We start from the raw sequence: 23,570 nt of genomic DNA, 5'->3' as shown, positions 1-23,570 counted from the left end.
GCACTGGGTGTGTGTGTGTGTGGGTGTGTGTGTGTGTGTGTGTGTGTGTGTGTGCTGGTGAGGAGCAGGGGAGTAGCCAGGCTCCCGGATCCCCAGTGGTCCTCTCCCTCGTGTCCTGGAGCTCACATCCCCATGTGATTGACTCCCACATGGTGTAACCTGAAGGAGAAGGTAGGAGCTTCAGAGTGTGACTTCTGAGATCTGGTCAGAAAGGACGTCGTGCCTTCTGCTCAGGTCCTGGATCTTTTACTCTAGGGCACAGCAGGCAAACTATGTACCTGTGGGTAAAATCTGGCCTGTTGCCTAGTTTTCCAAGGTCTATGGCCTAAGAATGGTTTTCATGTAAATGGCTAAAAGAAATTCAAAATAAGAATATTTTGTGACAACACAAGAGATTATGTGGAATTCAAATTTCAGTATGCAAAAATAAAATTGTATTGGAACACAGCCACACTAGCTTATATGACACCTCCAGCTGTGTTTGCTCCACAATGGCAGAGTCAAGTAGTCACAGTCGAGGTTGTATGGGCCCACACAGTCAAAAATATTTTTCAGCCGGCCTTTTAGAGAAAGAGTGTGCCGAACTCTGCTCTAAGAGAAGCCAGCTATACATCCTGAGACACTCGGGCAGTGCTATGGAGAGGCCCATGTAGAACAGGGTGGTTCATAAAGGGCATACTACCCATGCAGCAACACCTTGCAAGTGAGTCTGCCTGCCCCAGGCAAGCTGTCAGATGACTGCAGCCCCAGCGGACAGCTGGGCTGCAACCATGAGAAGGGCTCCAAGCCAGAGTCAGCCGGCTATGCTGCTCCTGCATTCCTCACCTTCAGAAACCTCTGAGAGATAATACATGTTTACTGTTGCTCTCAACTAGTGGGTTTTGGGTAGTTTGTTATACTGCGATAAAAAACTAACACAGAAGGAGAGAAGAAGAATTTCTATACTGAGCAAGAAAAGGTACTACGTGGTCTTTCGAGTCTCTTCCAAGTTTGGATTGTGGAGTTCTGAAGAGGCCGTGCTGGCAAGTTTGCTTGATGAGGGCTCCAGGAAACCCAGTGCTTCTGCATCTGTAGGTGCCACCCTCAGAGAAGAGGAGCCTCCCATCACTGGCACAGGCCCAGGGCACCAGCCAGCTTTCCGGTTCTGGCCCTGCCTCAATAGGACAATGGGGACCCTGACGTGTGCTAGGTGTGCAAGGGTGATGCCTTCACTCTGGCTTTCCCTGGCATCCTTCCTGCAGCCACCTTTCTGAATTCCACACAAAGTGTCCATTGCCTGGGATACACTTTAGCTGAACCTATGTTCAGAAGCAGCAGCAGCTAATTGAGCATGACGCCCAGCCAACGTACTCCCAAAGCACAGGGGTGTGTGTCTAGTCTTCCCCACCCCATGCCCTCCAGAGGCCGGCCATTTACAAGGAGCTTAGGGATTCGGTATTTGTAGCAACACTCAAAGTGCTTTGAAACAAAAATAGCACCTTGATTGTTTGATAAGGACAATGATTTCTGAGACTATGGAATTCTAAGATGCCCCCCAAGATTGCTGCCCCTGGTGTAAATATCCCATATAATCCCCTCACTTGAGTATGGGTGGGACTTGTCAACACGAGAGGATACTTCACTCCTCTAATTAGGCTTCTAATCAGTTGACTGAATCACTTAAAAGGGAGAGATTATCTCAGGTAGATCTGACCTAATCACGTAAAAAACCAGTAGAAGCAGTAGAGAGCGATCCTCTTATCAGTCTTGAAAAAATAGACTGCTGTTATGAGAGGGCCTACGGAGGGTGTATACGGCAAGGACTGTGAGTGGCCTTGGCCTCCAGAAGTTGAAAGCAGTACCCAGCTGACAGGTGCCAAGAATATGGGGACCTCAGTCCTGCAACTGCAGAACCCTGAGGTGCCTTAAAATGGCCCTGAGCCTCAGGTGAGACCACAGTCCCATTGACATCTTGATTTCTGCCTCCTGCTACTCTGAGCTGAGAGCAAGAACACCTGCATCTGGATTCCTGGCCCACATTGTATGGGACCAAATGAGCAAAGCTTTTGTGGCTGCTGGAGCCCTCATTCCCTCCTGTCCACCTGACACACGTCTGGTTCGTATTTATCATCCCGCCACTGTGAACCCGGCCTGAGTCTATGCTGGCTCCAGGTGGGAGGATGGGTGAGAGATAGGAGCTGGGTGCCTTCATGCAGACATAACAGCCCAGTAATTCCTCAGGATCCTTTCCAAAGTGAAGCCAGGCCTGTCCTGAAAAGCATTTCTGGAAATCTCCTGAATTGGTCTTGAGATACTAGTGGGAGTCTACCTTCACGTTCACCTATGGAGATCCAGAACAATCTCTGAAGCCTGCCTTAAAGTGCATGTCAAAAGCAAGGTCATTGTTCCCAACCTGTACCTGTTGTGCAACTGACGACTGAACCAGAACACCTTCACCCCCTCCTCAAACTCGTTCCAGGAAAGACAGAGGCCTCCCAGCTCCAGTAGCTCTGACCTCCACTGAGCCACCAACAGCACCATCCATGGACACAGAGTAAGTCCTCCACCAAAAGTTGGGCTTCTCCAGGGAGTGCTTAGTAGTGAGGCCTCACAACCACCATGAGGCATCACAAACTCTCTCTCGTCATCTGACAAAACTTAGGACTAAAAGCTGCAAAGTGTTTTTTCAAAATAAGTGGGGTTGCCAGGTGCGATGGCTCATGCCTATAATCCCAGCACTCTGGAAGGCTGAGGCAGGCAGATCATCTGAGGTCAGGAATTCGAGACCAGCCTGGCCAATATGGTGAAACCCCACCTCCACTAAAAATTAGCTGGACGTGGTGGTGGGTGCCTGTAATCCTAGCTATTTGAGAGGCTGAGGCAGGAGAACTGCTTGAACCGGGAAGGCAGAGGTTGCAGCGAGCCAAGATCACGCCAATGCATTCCAGCCTGGGCGACAGAGCGAGACTCCATCTCAAAAAAAAAAAAAAGAAAAAAAAGTGCAATGAGAAGACAAATTCACCAGCGCTTCGCAGGGATGTCAGTTCACACACACTCCAGGTCCACACTGGTCAGTGGATGAAGCTCTGGAGAGCATGTTACTTGGATGGTTTATGACTTTTGTGAACACTTAACAGAGAAGACATGTGGGGCAGGGTTCAGAAGACACTAAGCTGACCCTACATGGCGCATGCTGGAGTCCTGACCATGCAGCTCTGTGTACACTCACTGCAGCAGTTCTCTCAGGCCTGCCAGAGGTGGGGCGGGGGGCTCTTGAATTTGACTTCAGAGTAGTAAGTGTTGTGTTGTTGCCTTCTTTAAAAAGAAACAAAACCTCACATGGAGAGGATGAGTAAGGATGGATTACTCTGGCCAAACATTTCAGAGACATTTGGCCTGAGAAACTATAGTGCGAACTGCAAATCAGAACGAAAGCATTAAGGAATATAGGGTAGAATTAAGGTACCCATGGAAAGGCACAGGTCTACCAACCAAACTCAGCTCCTTCCATGAGGACGAACCTCTTTCCTCAGCTGCGCCTGGCCAGAGAGGCGAAGGACCAGAGAGAATGGCTTTAATCTAATCTCCTGTGACCCAGGTAAACAGGCATTTGAGAAGAGAAATCAGAAGAGCACTGAGGGGGCCCAGGAAGTACATACAGCATGTCGGGGCAGTTGTCTGGCTTGTCCAGAAGGCCACCCTCCATGACGAAGCGAAGGACTTGCTCGTTGGACAAGCCCTGGTAGGGCTGCTCGGCCAGTGTGGCGATCTCCCAGAGGACAACCCCGAAGGACCTACAGGGAGAAAAAAACTGTGAGGAGCTTGGAAAGGGATGGAGTGGACCATGCTGCCCCTTACTTTCCAGCACTTCTTACATCCTGAGCAGAGAAACTGTCCTTACTATGGTGACAGTGATTGTCAGACAGCAAGCCAGGCCCTGGGCTAAGTGTAGGACATCATCCTCCCTTTGTTGCTGCTAATGTTCCCCATAGACTAAATTCAGCCCTGATGGTAGAGCTAATGAAGGTGATGGTGAGGGCACTTTCAGCATCCCTTGCATGGTCAGGAAGCCCCTCATCTGTGCTTTGAACGCAGAGTGTACTGGGTTCGTCATCTACCTAGTCCCAGCCATTTACCTGGCAAGGCAGTACCTCCCAAACCGGCTTTAACCCAAAATGACATTCTTGTCCAAGCCCCAGCATGGACATTGACTTGGTAGCCTCGAATGAGGCCTGGGACGGTCAAGCTTTACCAAGCTTCTCAAGTGATTTTTATAATCAGACAATTTTGGAAACCTCTACCCAAGTGGTTCTCACTGCTGGCTGCACAGGAGAATCTCCTGGGGAGGTTTTTAAACAGAGGCCTGGACACCCAATAGAAACTCTGATTTGATTGGTCTCGGGTGAGGGCCTGGGTCCTGGAATGTATAGGGATCTTGAGGTCCAGTCGGGCCAAGGGAGAAGACAACTCCTGCTGCTCCCCCACCTCCAACAGAGCTGGGGAGCTGCTGGCCTGGAGGGCCTCTGTGTCATAGGTGGGGGGACCAGGGTGGGCTGCACTGGCTGGTAGGGGGTATCATGGAGGAAGAATCCTTAAGCAAAGAAGTGGGCTGAGGAATAACTTTGTAGTGAGCAATTCTGCCATGCATGCAGCTTTGTCAGTTTAAAAGATCAAACTACTGTAAACAAATTAAAAGAGATAGTACACGTACACAAATTTCAGACAGAATGTTAAAAAAGACAATGCTGAAATCTGCAAAACAAATGTGCCCTCCCAGGGCAAATCTCCATAATTCACAAATTCTTCCTGGCCTGTGTGCCTTTCCACGTGGTTCCCTTTGGTGGAGTAAAGTAGGCTACTCATCAGCAAGTAGGGGCAGGGATTCTAACTGGACCTGTCCTGGGCTACAGGTGCTGGTCAACCCTCATGGAAGAACCTGGGGCAGGAGATTTTCCACCAAGAGTTCTTGGGACCTTGACCTTGTCCCCAAGTCCACAGGGCCCCTGACTGTATGAGAATGTTTTATTCACTGCTTCAGCTACTTTTGGTGAATCAAAAATTTTTGTACAAATTGATACTAAAAGTAGATGCTAGACAGAAATAGAATCTTAGCAATCAGAGGACAGACCAACCCAAGGTCCTTTTTAACTGCAAGTGACCAAGAAATGCTGTCATCTTCAGGTTGTACAAGAGACCCAGAGGCCAAAGCGCAGCTTAGAGAGGCCTGGGCCCAGGGGAGAAGGGGCTCTCCCTCAGCTTTTGCAGGAAGCTCTGCCTTCTGCAACCAGCCCAGTCATATGGGCAGCATGCCTCAGATGCCAGTGGCAGTAGGAGCACACATCTGAAATGCAGCTTGGTACAAGAAATGACTAGCTCTCCAACAACAAAGAATTAAAAATAAAATAAAAAAGAAGAAATGACTAGCTCTCTGCTTTTGCTGACTGCAGGCTGGTCTGCGAAATGGCCTGAGGATGTGGCTCCCTCCCAGGCCCACTTCTCCTCTTGCCCCATGTGCCTTTCCTGGCTATGTCACTGGCTTGCAGGCAGCCAATTCTCACGGCATGGCTCCCACCTTGGCCCTCACGGCCCAACTGCTCCATTCCAAGTTCCCGGTTACTGGGCTACCCACAAACTCAGTGCGTCTCACACTGAACTCTGATTTGTGCCCTGTTCTTCCCCGGCTTCCCTGCAGCTGATGCCCATTCCACCTGAGCAGTCTGCCTGCTGTCACCCATGCCCTCGGCATCCTCGGAGTCCCACTGTGACCTGTCCACCCAGGCTCACATCTGTCCAAGGTCTGGCACCCTCCTTCAGTCCCCCAGAGCTCCCTCAGTGTGCAGGATCCTCCTTGCCTGGCCCACCACACCCCTCTCTTCTTTGGTTACAGTGTCTTGCTCAACGCGGCCGTATACTCCGGCTAACAAGAACTTCTTCAAGCACAGCTCTAATCACCCTCCGGTTCAGAAACCTTAACAAGGCTTAAAGAATTAGTCCAGAATCCCTAAAACAACAGCTGAGGCCTGGCTTGATCTCTCTGCAGCCTAAGTCCCCCAAGGAAACCCCACCAACCCCATCTGCAGCAGGCGCTCCCTACTGCCATGCCTGCCTAGTATTCTCACTGCCAGGAACCCCCCCACCCCGCCCTGCCCCGCTTCCTAGTGCTCCTTTTGTGACAATCCATACTTAGGGTGCCTATACAACTTCATCTCTTCTGTGAAGGCTTCTGCAACCCCAAACTGTCAGAATTGCTTCCTCTTCTCCACAAGACTTTATCCTTCAAGGACCATGACGACGACGACATCATCATCATCATCATCCCTGCATCTTCCACACCCCCAAGAGCCTTATCATCACACATAGGCATCTATACAGGAGGTAGCAGACCCAGCTCTCCACAAATGCTTGTCAAGTTGAACTGCAAAGCCTATCTCCTGAGCAACTCTTGTCTGAGGTCAGCATCACCTGTCACTGAGGGCCACCGAGTGCTGGAGTCTGTCGCCCTTCACAGCTTAATGTGACAACTGCAAGGTGTGGAGATTGAACCATCTCTACCCAATACCAGTTGTCACAGCAGCCATTTAAACCTCTATTCAGGTACCACAGGCTTCTCTAGACAGAGCTTACCTTACAGATGGAGCAACCGAAGGCCAGAGAAGCTGAGGTTTATCCAAGGCCACACAGCCAGTCAGAAGCACTGAGAAATATGCAACACTTCTGTGGTTTTCAAAGCTGGTATTTTCCTATGTGGTGTTGGCTATTCATGACTTCATGTAAAATCAAGTCTTCCATTTCATGGACAGGTTTAATCTTCAAACATTAGATAAAGGTCTCTGTGTAAATCCCTTTCTAATTAGGAATCTTGAGGTTGTTTCCCCAGGGAGCAGACCTGCGGCTGTGAGTCCCCCCGCAATGCCCGTGCTGGATGGAGGCAGCATTCAGTAACTACACTTCCCCACACCAGGAGGCGATGGTAGTACTGGCCCACTCACCAGCAAATTAAAACCTAGAGAGAAATCCACATTCCCCACAGATGGTAATTCGCCATGAAAAGAAGCAAATAACCTTGGCAATTTGTGACTATTTGGAAGGCTTCTTAATAAAAAATAAAGATTATGTGTTGGGTGATCCAGATGCTCAGGAAGAAGACACAGCTCTAGGATATGAGGTGCAGTTCCCCAGTCTTTTGCCTGGTTTCCTCCATGCCTAGAGGGCACCCTTGTCATTTCAAAGGGACAGGTGCTACAGGGAGCTGCGGGGAGAGCAGCTACAGTGCCCAAGGGCCTGGGGATGAAGTCTTGGAAGACAGCAGGAAACCTGGAGGTTTTCTGGCTAGAACAGACACACCTCCTTAGATGACTCCTAGACCTATCTTATCAAGAACAGAGCAAGGTATGCAATTGTGCTACAGAGAGAAGGTCCAATGGGTGTCACACAGAGGCTGCAGCAGAACACGAGGGACTTGCCTAGAACAAGGACGTCTAAAGCATGAGGCTGGCCTGCTTCTGTGAGGAAGTGAACATGGAGTCCCTAGAAACCTCTTAGCAGAAGCTCAACCACCAGCTGTCAAAGATGCTGTGGGTGCGTTGGGGACTGCGCCTGACTGCAGGGATACATCTCAAATCCTAAAATTCTGGGGTCTCTTCTACAAAGTCAAATAAATTTGTGTTTCTTTCTAGATTTTTAACTATTTAGGAATCATTGCTTTGTGCTGTTGAGTACAATCTAAAATCATTTCCATTCTTTTGAGAGGGACAGCTTTAGTTCAGAGCCTAGACAGCTGAGAAACCTACTCCAACGCCCTAGCCTTCCTGACCTGTGCTATCCTCAAAGCCTGTGTTAAAAAACAAACAAAACCTGAAGCACAGTCAATGCCTGAACATTTCATGGAATGAATACCAAACGTCTATTCATGTTTATACGTATCTTTTCGTATTGGTTCATAGTAGTTATGCAGTCAAATGGACAGAAACTGGCATTGAACACACCCTATGTCCCTTTGTTGCTCCTTGTAGCAATAACTGCTAGTCAGAATTTGGGTAAAATTTGCCTGAGAGATATTAACAACACTTTATTGTTCTATCCTGCTTCTGTTCTCCCTGGCTGTGTAGCTTTCTATTTTATTATACTACAAAGCTGACCTCCAAGCTCTTGGAGGCACAAAGCCTAGAATAAACAGATGCATGCACGTACCCAGGCTTGCCCTCTACTCACCATCCCAATCTCTAAAAACCATGCAGAGCACTTGGCTTTGACAGTAAAGAGATAACCATCTGGGACAAGCTGATTGCAAAACAGATCTCATACTTGAGCTCAAGAAGCAACTATGCTTTGCCAGGTCATATTTAAATGCTATTTCCAATTTGCACCTGTCTTCAAAATAAGATCCAAGGCCCTTGAACTGTGAAAGGTTTACGAGGTTAAAAAAAAAAAATGATGTCAGTCACTATTGAAATAGTTCCTCTATGCGGTCATCCAGACTGCTGGAGTAAACAACTACCATTTCTGTAACACAACAGCAATGGGATCCCCCCCAGAGGAAAGCCAAGACACTAGCTGACATTCTAGAAGGTGCCTGTGCCAGGGCCTCAGCCTGCCAATAACCTCAGTTGTATTTCAGAACCTGACCGCCTCTCTGCAACGTTGCCAAGGAACCACAATAAACAATACTACCTAGAGGCCTCTGATCCCTCGGCCGATGAGCTTCTGCTAGAAGACACTGTTTACAATTAAGGGAGACGTTTTGCTTCCCATAACCATCCCTGGGTCAGCAACGGTGGATGCCCACTGAAAGACAGACAGCAGATGGGACCAGCAGGAAAACAATCAGGGCTCATAAGCTTTGGGTCTAAATAAAGCACTGTCTGCAATCTGAGGGTTAGATTAGGTGAGGCAGACACACAGACAGTATCTGTTTATTAAGAAAGAGGAAAAGAGAAAGAAGGCAGGCAGGGAAGAAACAAAAAGAGATGATGGCTTCTGGCACATCCCAGCTCCTGGAAACATAATTGGTATCCACTGAAGATGGAAAGAAATGGTGGTCCCACAAATTCTTTAAAATCCCACAAATGCGCTTCTGCCCTTAGCTAGCCCACTGACAACAGGAACACCTCAATGATGAAGTGTGGCTCACATAACACTGAGCTAAAGCTGGAAATGGGTAACAATGAACAGAGAAAGGTAAAGCCCTGGAGACTGAGCTGGTGGGAAGTGAGGAGGCTGGGGGCTCCAGGCTGGCATTGCAGTAAAGGCTGTCATACCAGACGTCTGAGTAAGTGGTGAAGACTCCATCCTTGAGGGACTCGGGAGACATCCAGCGCACGGGCAACAGCCCTTTCCCTCCTTTCCGGTAATAGTCTGTTTCATAGATATCTCGCGTCATCCCAAAATCTGTAAGGGGAAAAGAGAGTGCAGAGTCACACGCTGGAGCAGGCACCACTACTGTCGCAGCAGAGGACCCTATACTCATTATGTGTGGAGAGAAACAAGGCAAGACACAGACATGTCCCACTTTAAGGCGGCCAAATATTAGGGTTTGCAATTTCATAAGGTGGAGACAGTAAGGGATGATTAATCACATGACAAGCAAATACCAAGCAATCTCCACTTTTAACATATTTACAATCTGATTCCCTTAAGAAGTTAATTCGTTTATTGCATTTAAATGGGAGGCAGGCTGAGTGCAGTGACTCAACACCTGTAATCCCAGTACTTTGGGAGGCCACGGCAGGAAGACTGCTTGCACCCAGGAATTCAAGATCAGCCTGGGCAACATAGCAAGACCCTGTCTGTATAAAAAAAATAAAAAATTAGCCACTTGTGAGTGATGGTGTGCGCCTGTGTTCCAGCTACTTGGGAGGCTAAGGAGGAAGAATCACTCGAGCCCTGGAGGTCGAGGCTGCAGTGAGCCATGATCACAACACTGTACTCCAGCTTGGGTGACATAAGTGAGACCCTGTCTTGAAAATAAAAATTAGCCGGGTGCGGTGGCTCAAGCCTGTAATCCCAGCACTTTGGGAGGCCGAGGCGGGCGGATCACGACGTCAGGAGATTGAGACCATCCTGGCTAATACGGTGAAACCCCGTCTCTACTAAAAAATACAAAAAACTAGCCGGGCGAGGTGGCGGCACCTGTAGTCCCAGCTACCCGGGAGGCTGAGGCAGGAGAATGGCGTGAACCTGGGAGGCGGAGCTTGCAGTGAGCTGAGATCTGGCCACAGCACTCCAGCCTGGGTGACAGAGCGAGACTCCGTCTCAAAAAAAAAAAAAAAGAAAATAAAATTAAGAAAACGGAGGCAGTGTAAAAATTAGAGTCCCACGATTTAAGAAAATATGTAGTACTGCAGAGACCAATGGTCATTTACACACGGTTTTAAAACCTGACCAAATAAACAGGAGAGTACAGATGCTTATTTACTTGGTAGCACTGCCCCATCATTGGAGAAAAGTAAATAATTTCACTGCTTAATAAGGGGGAAAATATTCGGAGTAACAATTCATGATGACAAAAGTACCCAGTAAGATGCCGAAGAGATGCTATTTACGAGGCCCCTGAAGCTATTACTCAATATGTTTTTCAACATAATACTCCCACTCATTTTTGAAAATTTCTTCCATTTTCCATTTCTCCAGAAGATGCCACATAATGATGTTTGATGGCAGGCTCGCTTTATAATGCTAAATTATTGCTGCTTTGTCAGATTTAATACAACCTTTTCTTAAGTGGACTCTTCCATTCTCCTTCCCAGGAGAAAGGGCTTCTCTACTTTAAAATGCTCATGTATGTCTCTAACTCATGCCACAAAGAGGTAAGGCTACAAAAGCAAACACAAAGAGAACAAAGTTCCTTGGACTTGAACCAACATAATTTACTTGCGCTATGCTAAGAGCCCTCAAACTGCCTCTGGTAAAATTACTTGTCATATTTGTCATCCATGAGACGCTGGGCATTGGGAAAACATCTTGAACCCTTGTGAAGAATAAAAATGAAGTGCGACAGTGTTATCTGTGAATTAATCCAGTCACATGCAAATAGGGGATTTGCCTTTACTTGCACAAAGTGGAAAAGGAATCCTACTAAAAAACACAAATGATCTTCCTCAGCACACATGAAAAGCTTAAAATTCTAGAAAGAAAAACCATGATCACACACAAAAAATCACTATAAATATGCCACATGGTTCAACAGCAAACATGATCCCTGCTGATTTGGATTTAAAATGGCAATTGGCACAAAAAACACCTCTCCCAGTGTGATGCACAGTGGGGAGAAACTGAGTTCCTCCCATGTGCCAGGAGGGTGGGAAGACGACACAGACAGGAACTGCCATCTGGAGAGGCCCTGCCCCGTGCCAGGCACATGCTGCTGCTTTCCTGTACCAAGTCCTCACAATCCCATGGGGTCTGTTACATTATCACCCTACTTCCGAGGTGAAGAAATTGAGGCTCCCGGGTTAAGGCACCTGGCCCAAGTCCCTCATCAATAAGTGACAGAACTGGCCCACCTCAGGCCCACCTGGCTTCCCAGTCTCTGTGCTCTCCCCTGCGCTGGGAAAGGGGAGCTGGCTGGCATTTCCATGGGGACAATCTGAGTTCTGCAGAGAGGGAAGGGGAAGGAGAAGGGGAAGAAGTGAGCTGGGTGCACAAAGGAAGCCCAGCCAGGGACGCGGGCAACTCTTCCCGGGAGCCCTGAGGCAGGACGGCCTCTCGGGACTCCTTTGCCTCTCTGAGGGCTGCCCAGCTTCACAGGGCACCAAACGTGAGGACACCACAACGTGCCAAACCTAGGGACGCACTGGTGGATCCTGAACAAGGAACTCTGATGACGGAGGGATGTGCGCTCTGGGACATGGTTCCGTTTCAATACCTCTAGCTCCTACAGAGGAAAAAGAGACATTCACTCCTACTTTAGAAACCATTCTCAGCCGGGCATGGTGGTTCACGCCCGTAATCACACCACTTTGAGAGGCCGAGGCGGGTGGATCACCTGAGGTCAGGAGTTCAAGACTAGCCTGGCTAACATGATGAAACCCCGTTTTTACTAAAAATACAAAAAACTAGCTGGGTGTGGTGGCATGCGCCTGTAATCCCAGCTCCTCAGCAGGATGAGGCAGGAGAATGGCTTGACCCTGGGAGGTGGAGGTTGTGGTGAGCCAAGATTGCGCCATTGCACTCCAGCTTGGGCAACAAGAGCAAAACTCCGTCTCAAAAAAAGAAACCATTCTCTAAAAGATTCTAATTGTTCACTAAAGGTGCTAAAACATTTCATTTAAAAATCACTACTAAAAGAAAAAAATATGTTACTAAAGGAAGGCGAACACTTCCAGAAAAGGCAGCTCAAGAACTAGACACAGAGGTCCATTTGAAATAGCTTCTTTTGGGTGTTAAATCTCCCCTGCAATTTCTCAGGATAAATATTTGGTATTTTTCTAAACTATCATCATATCATAGTGGGAAGATGAGAATCCTGGTAAAAGTAGTGGTTTCCTGAGCAGCCCTGATGTTATGTGTGTTTTATTAGGCAGATTAAAAGATCAAAGTAAAAACACAAATCTAAAGGCTGAAGTGGGTTTTAACCATTGCTCAGAAATTCAATCCAACCCCTTTTCCGGTGTGACAGTGGGTGGTGGCAACAAGGGGGTCTAACCGGTAGGCTGCTCAGCTAAGAGCAGGACCGTAAGTGTTGTGAGAGAGTGGTCGAGAGCTTGGAGGCTGGCCGGCCCTGGCTGTGAAACCCAGTGAGCAGTGATCGTCCCTCACCTAAGGCAGTGCCATGCCAGCTCCTGCCACTTCTCCTGCTCTGTGCAGAGGCTTCAACAGCTCGCCTCTTAGAAAACAATGTGGACCCCTGGAAGGGGAGCAATGCTCCTTATAAGCTAGGAAAATTTGAGGGATGAATGCAAGGTTGGACAATGAGTTTTATTCCCAAGTCAAAATCTCCCGAAGACACTGTCTTGATTATGTCTGTAACCAATGCTAAGATGTGTCCTACCAAGAAATGCCTCAAATATCTGGAGAGGCAGCCTCAGGGACCATGCCCAGTAGCTGAACCACCATGTCCACGAGCGATCAGCACTGGGACCAACCACGCCAGGTTTGTGACCATCAACTGGAGACGATCATATCATTCCCAAGAAAGAGTCCGTGCACTCAAGGGACACACTAGAAAACCTCTCCAGGGGCAGACTAATGCCAACAAGGTCCTCAAAACACCTGTGAGTTTAGTTCTTGCTCAGATCTGGAAAGCTAAGGACACACCTCCAATTTTGACTGTGAAATCCTCGGCTACCATGCAATTCCGGGCAGCAAGGTCTCTGTGGACGAACTTGTTGGCGTTCAGGTATGCCATGCCGTCTGCAATCTCTCCAGCCATCTGAATCATCTTGCTTAGGCTTGGAGGTGCTAGGACTGGATTATTCTGTTGGAGATTAAAAAAAATTCACATGAGAATTTTGGGTTTTTTTTTCCATGCCAGTTTTCTTTTGAGGTTTGCAGATCATCTTTGTCCAATCTGGGCGCCGTGGGTTGTTTATGCTAAGAAACCAGGACTTGCTCGGAAGGAACAAACCATCATGGAGAGCATGGCACCTGTGTGCTCCTGCAAGTTTATCTGCGCTTGCTCCCTGACCACATCACAGAGCTGCCGAGGGAAACACCAGTTTGCTCTCTCTAGGACCAGCAGTTTCTATTTTGGGTAGGGCAAAAAATTTTTTAAAGTGAAACAAGCAATTTTTGGTAGTAAGGATTCTCAGTTACTCAAATTACTATTCGTTTATATGTTCCTTTTATTTCCATCACCAAAGTACAGATAAGAGGAAGGAGAGCACATTACAAAGGCTGTGTGGAAGTAAGCAAATGTGTTTCCAAATAGACATGGTATATTTTGTTTCCCATAAAAGCATCATTATAACTTATTTAATCCTTTTCTTTCCCTTCAACCTTCTTCTAAAATACAAAAATACCAGGATTACTCTTTTCACCTTACAGTGTGGCATTATTATTTTCTGTGGGCATTATGGAAGACAAGCCCTTGACAACTGAAGTCCAGCTGGAGCTTATCTTGGAGGAGACCAGGAATAAGTAACATGGATAAGCATCTCCTGTTTGCAGAGGACAGCAACATGCTGGCTTTGGAATTAAAAACAATTACCCCTAAATAATACATCCATTTAGAAAAAAGCTTTATATAAAACATGCCCAAGTTTCTCCATCCTAAAACAATCACTAGTCCCTAATTTTCACGCTACCTTTTACTTTCGCATATCCAAGTGCAACAGACTTTACCTTGGTTTTCTTGACCGCAAAGCATCTCATACAACACTGCAAAGCCACAGGGCTCTGATAGGTCTCAAACCTGTAGGCTGGCCACCGGATGAGCATGCCCAGGCTCTTCCACATGGGGTATCACGATGGTTTCACTGATTAGAAGATGACCTGGGGCCACGCACAGAAAGTACCCAGTGGTGCCTGGCACGTAGTCAATGCTCAGTGGATGGTGGCTGTTGCCCTGCGAGGTGCTAGTTTCTACTGAAAGCTAGTATTTGGAATCAGTATAACAACTCTGCAGTACTTCTGGGTTGGTTCTCTACACTCAGTGACAGAAACCTTTGAATTTTGAACAGGCTGTCAAAGCAGTCTCTTGGTGACTTAAAATACTTATCACGTGGTTATCTGGGGAAGTGACTTTAAGTCACTGAGGGTAAGTCCAAATCACTACTTTTTAGGGCTTTAGATATGTGTGGTGCATTAGAAAATATGCATGTGAAACGTAAAGTTTACGCTCACAATACTTGAATATTACAATATGACGTATATGTGTTATGAAGTGGTCATTTATAATCGCCGTGAACAAAAGAATCAACAAAAGCACTCAACTTTAAGCACAGAGAAAGAGAGAGTGCTGAAATTTTGTCAGTTTATGGTGTTGCACTGCCATTCTTTCATTCGTCTTAGCAGAAATCTTTAATTTGGTTAGAGCTATTTAAGGCAAGTATACACATACACGTACGCTTAGTGAGAAAAAAGTGAATCTTGGTCGGGGGAGCAGACAGAATATAATGAAACTGCAGGGTAAGCATGCACATTTTAATACCTGACATGAGCTAGAAAAAAAAAATTTAAATCTGACCAATCTAAAGGTGAATTTTAGTTCTGAAAGGGACTTCAATAATCTTGTCCCACCCTCTTATTTTATATTGAGGATACTGAAGCCCAGGAACCTGTAGTGGCTGGCTGAGGACCACAGGCAGCCAGCCGCAGAGCCACGACCGAGGCCACATGTTCTGAATTTTTATTCTGTGCCTGAAACGGGAGGAAGGGAGTAAGTTTCGGACTTTTCAGAGGTGCCTCAAACGATGCTGGCAAGAAATACTCTGCCAACTCTCCAGTCACCTGTTTCATCAAGCTTTTCTCCTTCATGCTGTTTTGTGTATTAAAGTGAACCAAGGGCCAGGCACAGCGACTCACACCTGTAATCCCAGCACTTTGGGAGGCTGAGGTGGGTGAATCACCTGAGGTCAGGAGTTCAAGACCAGCCTGGTCAACATGGTGAAACCCCGTCTCTACTAAAAATACAAAAATTAGCTGGGCATGGTGGTGCACACCTGTAAACCCAGCTACCTGGGAGATTGAGGCAGGAGAATCGCTTGAACCTGGGTGGTGGAGGTTGCAGTGAGCTGAGATCACGCCACTGCACCCCAGCCTGGGCAACAGAGCAAAACTCCATCAAGACAGACAGACAGAAAGACAGAATGAAAGAAAGAAAGAAAAGAAAGAAAAGAAAGAAGAGAAAGAAAGAGAAAGAAAGAGAGCGAGAGAGACAGAGAGAAAGAGAGAGAGACAGAAAGTGAGTGAGTGAACCAGGAAGAGGCACTAACACCCAGGGGTGCTGGGTACCAATACTTGGCGGAACAGAGGGTGGGAGTTTTGTAAACCACCCTGCTTGGAGCCCCAGTCCACACTTGGCCCCAAACACCATGTGCTGCAAATAAATGAAGTCATACATGAACAGGTGTTTGGAACTAAAATTAAGAAACTGTCACTTGGAAGACGATTAAGTTGCCGATTCAAAGCACATTAAAAAAAAAAGCTCAAATGAAGAACGGCAAAAGAACTTCCAAAGGGGCCGAGAAGGGGAAGTTACTGCATCTAAGGAATAAAAGCAGACACACTGCTTCCCCGTAAGTAGCAAAATAAGGGTCAAAATGAGGACTTCGAACCCATGGAGGCAGCCAAATGAAAACACAGTTAACTGTTGCTGGCTTTATTTCTCAGCATTTATCTCCCAGCTTATCTGTAGAATTAATTACTCAAAAGTCATGCCTGCGTATGTTAAAAAGCTGGCCTGTGGGTTAATACTACCGAGTGGGGAGATAACACGGTGACTAACGAAAAATTGCACAGGACTTCAGCAGGTTTAGAATTTGAAGCTCATAACCTAAAGTGAAATTTTTAGGAAACTAAGCAGAAATCCTGCCACTGAGGTGGGATCATTCATTCAAAAGTGCATGCAAGACATTGACCCTGGATCAATCCTGAAAGGTGGACGTAGAGTCTGAGGAAACCAGATTCCCAGTGGCAAAGACAAGGACCACCAACAATGTCGAGGAAGGGGACTGTGTGTGGGGAGTAGGTTTATGAATGGGTGAACACCTTGTGCACAGAGCTGGGTAGGAAATCACCCAGCAACTTCTCAGATGCAAGGGCAAGAATCCAGGCAGCTTAACCTTCAACTGTAACACACATTTATTGACAGAGTGCCTGCCACAAATGCGGCCCCGAGCCACATGTTTGGACTGACATGAAAAGCTAAACACAACGGGGTGGAGGGGGGGGACACACTCCCACAACAACACAACACAACACAACGAGAGAGAATGCATGCAAGGACATGAGTCAAGCGCATCGAGAAGTTAGCAGAGGAGATGGTTACTGGAGTGGGACAGGAAAACTTCGAGGAAAGAGTGGCACTGGCCTGGCTTGGCAGGTGGACACTGATGTGGGGAGGGGACTGGGGGCAGAGGGAATGCAGGAACAAAGGCACAGAGGGGCTTAGCAGAGGGGATCCAAGGGACAGGAAGTTCCCCTCACAAAGATCAGCATCTGACTCTAGTTGGGGAAATCCTTTGCACAAATGACCTATAACCGAGCATGCAGTAAGAAACACTGGACGCTGGAAAAGTAAACTGATTTAAAGACACAGCATTTCCTTGCAGAGAGGTTCTAAAGGAAAGACAGCTAGACAAGGCAACACGTAATACTGGTGGAAATGAAAACTGACCTCCATTTCTGGCCTCAGAGACCGGAGATAACTTTTGAGATCGCCCCGTGTCATCAGTTCCATGATGACCAGCGTTGGCTGGCCCTGGGACACCACACCCAGCAACCGCACCTGGGAGGAATCAAAAAGAGAAAGACTGAGAGGGTCAGGGTGGCCCTTGCTGGTGCCTGTGTTGTCTGGAACTGTCTCTGTGGTGCTATGGCCTAGTCTGAGCATAGGGGTCGGAAGGTAACAGTGAGGTAATGGGGTAACTATCCAGAAGGCAAAGGCAAGACACCAAACCCACGGGTATATGTAGCCAAGAACACACTGAGGGGCTTGTGTGATACCCTCTTCCTGTGCAGCATTTTGGCTTTTCAGGAACTTTCTCTTACCACATGGTGACAATTGAACTCCTTCATCACAGAAGCCTCGTTGAGAAACTCGATCCTTTCACGCATGCTCGCGGCCTCGTTCACTGTTTTAATGGCCACTCTGGTTTCAGGTTCGTCTTTCACCACACCCTTGGCAACTCCTTCATAGACCATCCCAAACGACCCCTGCCCAAGTTCCCGGCTCATGGTGATCTTCTCCCGAGCCACCTCCCACTCATCAGGAACATACACTGGAGAAGAAACCGTAATTAAAGCAGGTACAGAAACAAGCCCTTAGACAGAACGTGCTTTGGGGGAACTCTAAGCCAAAGAATGTAAAATGCTGCTTCCTTAAACCCACGAAGGAGAATACCAGGGAGCCATGGCATGGCTTGCTCTCAACTTTCCACATGCTATCAATTTGAGTAAGAAACTGTACAGTCAGTACTAGTATTTCAAATCTCTGAGGATTTCAAGATAATCTGAGGATACTAACAGATATAAGGACCAGAACAAACTAAAGAAGTCCAGTATAGGAAAGAAAGCAGTTGTTTTTTAAAATTTCATCATATAAAAATACATTTTTGAAAAAAACAAATTAACCATAGGGGATAGAGAAACTGAATGAAATGGTCAAGCAGGATTGTACCCATCTTCACCAACAGATTAGAATGCAGATGTGAAAAGGAGGAGAGCAGAAGCGAGAGGGAAGAGTTCTTACGCTGGGTTGGGAAAAAGGTCAGAGTCGCATGTGAGAGGTGATGATGGTGCATGTGAGGTCCTACTTCCTGGATGAATCCAAAAGGGGTGTCAGGGCCCACAACACAGATGCTATGCCTGGGCTATCTAACACGGTAGCTGGTCCCTACATGGGACTCCTGAGCACTCCATGTGGCTAGTCCAATTTGAGACATGCTGTAAGTGTAAATAAAATACACATGGGATTTCAAAGACCAGCCAAAAAAAAAAAAAAGTGAAATATTTAGGTAACTTTAATACTGACTACATGTTAAAATGGATATTTTGGCTATACTGGGTTAAATAAAACATATTATTTGAACTAAAAACATTATTAAAATGCATTTGATCTGTTTCTTTTTACTTTTAAAAAATACAGCTACTAGAAAATTTGCAGTTACAAAGGTGAATTGCATTATTGGTAGGATTACTCTAATCAAAGTGTCCCCAGCCTTGGCTTTGATGGCTGGATCCCTGATGAGGTGCAGAAGCAACTGAGCTCTGAGACTGAGGGAGAGACTTGGTGGTGCCCAGTGTAGAGAGGCAATTAGGCAGCTGATGAGCAGAGGCGTTTCCAGGGCTCTGGCCTGGGTTCTGTGAACTCAGGAGGACCTTTGGCAATGAGTAAAGATTTGGGAGGAATGCACAATAAATACCAAGCCTGAATAGGATTTCTTCTTCAGTTTCTGTTTAGATTCGATCTGGTTTAAGAAAATAAATAGGCCGTGTGCGGCGGCTCATGCCTGTAATCGCAGGCCAAGATGGGAGGATTGCTTGAGCCCAGGAATCTGAGACCAGCCTGGGCAACATGGCAAAACACCATCTCTATTAAAAAATTAGCCAGGTGTGGTGGCACACACCTGGAATCCCAGCTACTCAGGGGGCTGAGGCAGGAGAATTGCCTGAGCCCAGGAGGTTGACGCTACAGTGAGCTGAGAGCACACCATTGTACTCCAGCCTGGGCAACAGAGTGAGAACCTGTCTCAAAAAAACGAACGAATGAATAAACAAATATTTTTAGGCAGGAATGAAGGCAAAACAAACAGAAAAGAAGAAAAAAGATCAGAAAGAAAACAAAACCAGAGGCTTTATTCTACATCTCCAAATGGGTAGGGTAAAAATGAAAATAAAATCAACCTATTCCATAAGATCCATATGAAACATCAGTAATTCCTCTGATGCTGTGTGCTAATGTCCTTGCCTGCCGGGACCTGCCACCAGGCTCTACCACACACTGACTGTGGGAAGGAGGTGGTCCTGGCTCAGAAAGGAAGTGGAGATGGTGCCTGTTTTTGCTTTAATGCTTTCAGATGCTGACCCTGGGCCTGTGGCTGGATGTGAGAGGCTGATAACTGTATCCCAACATCTCCATATCCCAACTATCGACCCTTAAGTGATGTCTAAAAGGACAGATGTTTATTATAAATTAGGCCCAGGTGGGGCACCATCAATTTAGACCTCTGAGGGGTGTCCAATATGAACTTTATTAATCATCTTCAGTTTTCTTTCCTATACATTTTTGTACTTTACAGTACATATGTCTCAAGGATTTCACGAATGGAACTCTGCCCTCCAGCTGGCATAGGTGGCTTGCACCCCTGAAGAAGAGGGGGGTGCTTGTCAGAGGAGAGTAAGTATGCAAGACAACCCAGGAGATAAGGCTCTTCACAATGCCCCTCAGAAAGTGCAGAGTTCATTGTCTCCAGCCATTTATCTCTGAGAATCCAGGCTTGCTTTTAATCAGAATTAACTATTTCGCCTGCCATAAAACATGGAGTTAAAACCAATCACATTCATTCCCTGGGAGATCTCTGAAGTCAATACCCTCAATCCTTTTCTCTACATTCAACCCAGCAGCTCTGACTTTAAGCAGCAGTCCCCAGCGCCACCAGCCAGGAGTGGTTTCCGTGCTCAATGTTATCAGCACTTTCCTGTAGGGGATTTTCAGTGTACTCTGGAGAATGGTGACATGCAGATTAGCTTTGGGAAAAACAAGTTTTTAAAGCACTTTTGTACTGCAATGTCATTTTGTTGCCCCTTGAGGATACTGGCTATAAGGTGCTTGTCAAAGGCCGAATAAATTAAGTTCAAATAAGGTGACACTGTTCCCACCTGTCGGCATGGGTGGCAGTGTTTGTTTTTGTTTTAATGAAGTACCAAGACATATCATGAAAGCATTCTAGAAGGACACAAAATGTGAATTAAAGTCACCATGAGAATCTGATTTTGTTGTATTGATGCTTTCTCTTCCTGGACACGTCATAGTCAAAAACTACACACACCAACCTCTAGTGCTGCATTTCAAGGCAGAATAGCTTCCCTGGTACGGTCACAGTCCACCCTCAGAGGGGGAAAGTGGTCTTGCCTTGTTTCTATCAATTCCATTATCTGGGATGACCCCCTTCCTGTTTTTTTCTTTTTTAGAAGCTATTATTTATACAAACAATGCATATTTATCTTCTTGATGGATTTTGGTTTTTAAGAGCCAGTCTCGCTCTATAATCTAGGCTGTAGTGCAGTGGTGAGATTCTAGCTCATTGCAGCTCTTGGGCTCAGGTAATCCTCTCATCTCAGTCTCCTGAGTAGACGGGACTACAGGTGCATGCAACCACATCTGGCTTTTTTTTTTTTTTTTTAAAGGGAAAGATCCTCTCCACAAGTAACAACTCTTTTAAGTGTGGTGTGCATCCGTCCAGAATGTTCTTTCTGCCTTACATACACAAACATACAGATGTATGCATATATATACTATTAAGAAACCAACTTTGTGAGATCTTTATGTAGACAGAAATAATGTCCTTATTATTCTGCACCTGATTCCCATTCAGAGGAGGCTGCTTTTGATTGACTTAACCATAAACCGAATTAGAAATGATTAAAAAAACCATAGTAAAATCCTACACAGTATAACAGTGTTTTCACATTATCAAAGTATTTTCTTATGTTTTCTCATTTGACCACAATAATTACAATAATCATGTCTCTTTATTTCACATCTCCTGCATCTACTTTCACTTCTCCCGAGGCAAGAAGACAGCAAACACTTTCCTCTAAACATACTCACTCAACATCATGCACTTATTTATTCATTTGATGAATCCGGTCCAGCCCCTCCTGCAGGCCAGTTCCTTGCCTGCCCAGGGGACCTCACAGCCCTTTCCACAGTGATTCCATTCTCCTCCTGACTTCTCAACTGTCTAGCTATGTGACCCTGCACAAGTTTCTTCAGGAGCTCATTTCTTCACCTGCAGATGGGCATTAAGAAAACCCACTTTGCAGGGGTTTAAGAAACAAATGGGATGGTGTTTGTAAAAGCCCCTAGCAAAGTGCCAGTTAAGGGTCCTAGTATCACTGGACTCAATGACCAACCCCTCACTCTAATCCGACTCACTCAAAAGGTCTGGATATAAAAATACTAGAAAGAAAAGAGCAAAAAAGGAAATAACCAGTGAGGATCACCCAACTTCCATGTCAGACCTTCCCAGCCGCTTAACTGAATGACCCTCATTAGTTACTACCAAAGGGAACGTGAATGAGCCATGAGCGTATAACCCTAGTCGAAGGGAATGACAGAAAAATTCCATGATTAAAAAAAAAAGCGGAGCTGTAATTCATCAAAGACAATTATAATGAGATAATACTCAAGCTGAAACTAGTTTAAAAGGACTGTTTTGTCAGCTGCAGCATATCCTCTGACTAGATGTTAACAATTAAAAAGCTGTTTTCATTCTAGCATAACATCTCAAGCAATTAAATAAATTGATTACTGTGCTGGCCACATTCATCTCCAAAGCCTGTGTTTCCTTGGGGCACCCCATACAGTTCACAAGTTTTGACATATTCACTGAACTGCTAAAAAACTTTGATTTAAAAAAAAAAGATATATTAATGAAGACAGGTCCAAGGCCAAAGGTAGCTCAAAACAATGCAAACCTCCTTCTTTTCCCGAATGAGCAACCCTCCTGAAAGCTCCCGATCTACCTCCCCTGAACGCTAGCAGTGCCGGTGGCCCGGACTCTTACCATCTGCAGCGCTGAAGTACTCTGGGTTCACAGATGCGTACAGCACTCCATTCCCCAGCCTGCTGTTATTTCTGTCAAAAATATTAAATTTACGTTAACAAAACCCCACCTCCATACATTTCTGTATATACTTCCATCTTTGCTACAACAGTTTCATTTGTTCTGTCTCACACAGTATCAGCAGAAGAGAATGGGGAGAGCTCACTGTTTACAGCAGCTTTTGTATACACTCCCAATTCAGGCCTGGGTGGGCCAGCAGACATTTGCTAACACATCTTCTGGCTTCCTCAGTAGCCTGAAATTAGAGCTTTTTAAGAAACATCTGTTTCTTTACTTCATTGGAAATAAAAAGGCTTATTTGATTGGGAGGGCTAGTGCAACACGTTTGGAAAAGCATGCACCAGCAGCAGTTCTGTGTACCAGAGAAACCAGCCAGGGGAAGGTCTGTACTATCGAAAAATTATTTTGGCTGTTGTTAAAATCATTCGAAAAGGTTCTCTTTTCCTGGAAGAACACTTGATGGGAAAATCAGGTTTTCCAGTCCATAAAATATTTCCTTGAAATCTTCAAAAAGATTACCTTCACTCACATTCAAATCATCAAACCACTTTGCCACAGAAAGTGTCATAACTTTGCACATCACTGACCTCTTTCTATGGAAGACGTACAGCATAATCACCAACCCTCCCACGATCAACAGGACAGCGACAGGCAGAGCGATGATAAGATGGATGAAGTTTTCATATCCTGCTGCAGCAAAGAGGAGGAAATGATAAATATCACCAGGTGAAGAATCTGCTCATTTCATTTTTTCACATTCAGTCAGAAGTATGAAAAAAAATGCCTGTATATTCATTTATTCCCCATCATACGGTAAGAATTCCTGAAGGTAAATGGTGTCAGAAATAGAACATGGCAAACAATTATTTGAAAAAAGAGTAAATACGTGCAGACTGAGGCATAAACTCATTTTTTAAAGTACAGTATATTCTGGCGTAATAGTTTCAATGATAGACTGAAGAAAAATAATCTTTGCATGCAGTTTAATGACTGTTAGTGAAAATGCACACATTTGACACTAATTTCCCACATCCCACATAATGTTCCAGGGTTTGGTCCATGTCCCTGGTACCCAGCCTAACATCTGCCATACAAGTGTTGGTTCTGGCGGTAAGGGGTCTCTGTGATCTCACACCTGTAAAA

The 23,570-nt window shown here is 46.0% G+C and overlaps 1 protein-coding gene across 3 annotated transcripts in view; it reads right to left on the bottom strand.

Annotated features, from left to right (window-relative positions):
• The window catches only part of IGF1R (insulin like growth factor 1 receptor), a 278,119-nt gene that overhangs the window by 12,185 nt on the left and 242,364 nt on the right, over positions 1-23,570 (bottom strand). For 2 of the 3 annotated variants that reach the window (XM_017886884.1, XM_017886886.1), the window contains 7 exons: positions 23,015-23,117; positions 22,368-22,438; positions 17,629-17,858; positions 17,255-17,365; positions 13,234-13,393; positions 9,237-9,366; positions 3,639-3,773 (listed from right to left, as the gene is read on the bottom strand). In XM_017886884.1, coding sequence (XP_017742373.1) covers positions 3,639-3,773; positions 9,237-9,366; positions 13,234-13,393; positions 17,255-17,365; positions 17,629-17,858; positions 22,368-22,438; positions 23,015-23,117 — 940 coding nt within the window. The remainder of the gene's footprint in view (positions 1-3,638; positions 3,774-9,236; positions 9,367-13,233; positions 13,394-17,254; positions 17,366-17,628; positions 17,859-22,367; positions 22,439-23,014; positions 23,118-23,570) is intronic. The other variant, XM_017886885.1, reaches the window with a different exon arrangement.

This window comes from Rhinopithecus bieti, unplaced genomic scaffold, assembly GCF_001698545.2.
Source record: "Rhinopithecus bieti isolate Rb0 unplaced genomic scaffold, ASM169854v2 scaffold_15821, whole genome shotgun sequence".
NCBI lineage: Eukaryota > Metazoa > Chordata > Mammalia > Primates > Cercopithecidae > Rhinopithecus > Rhinopithecus bieti.
The sequence above is the reverse complement of the archived record's forward strand: the minus strand, read 5'-3'. Positions and strand labels throughout refer to the sequence as shown.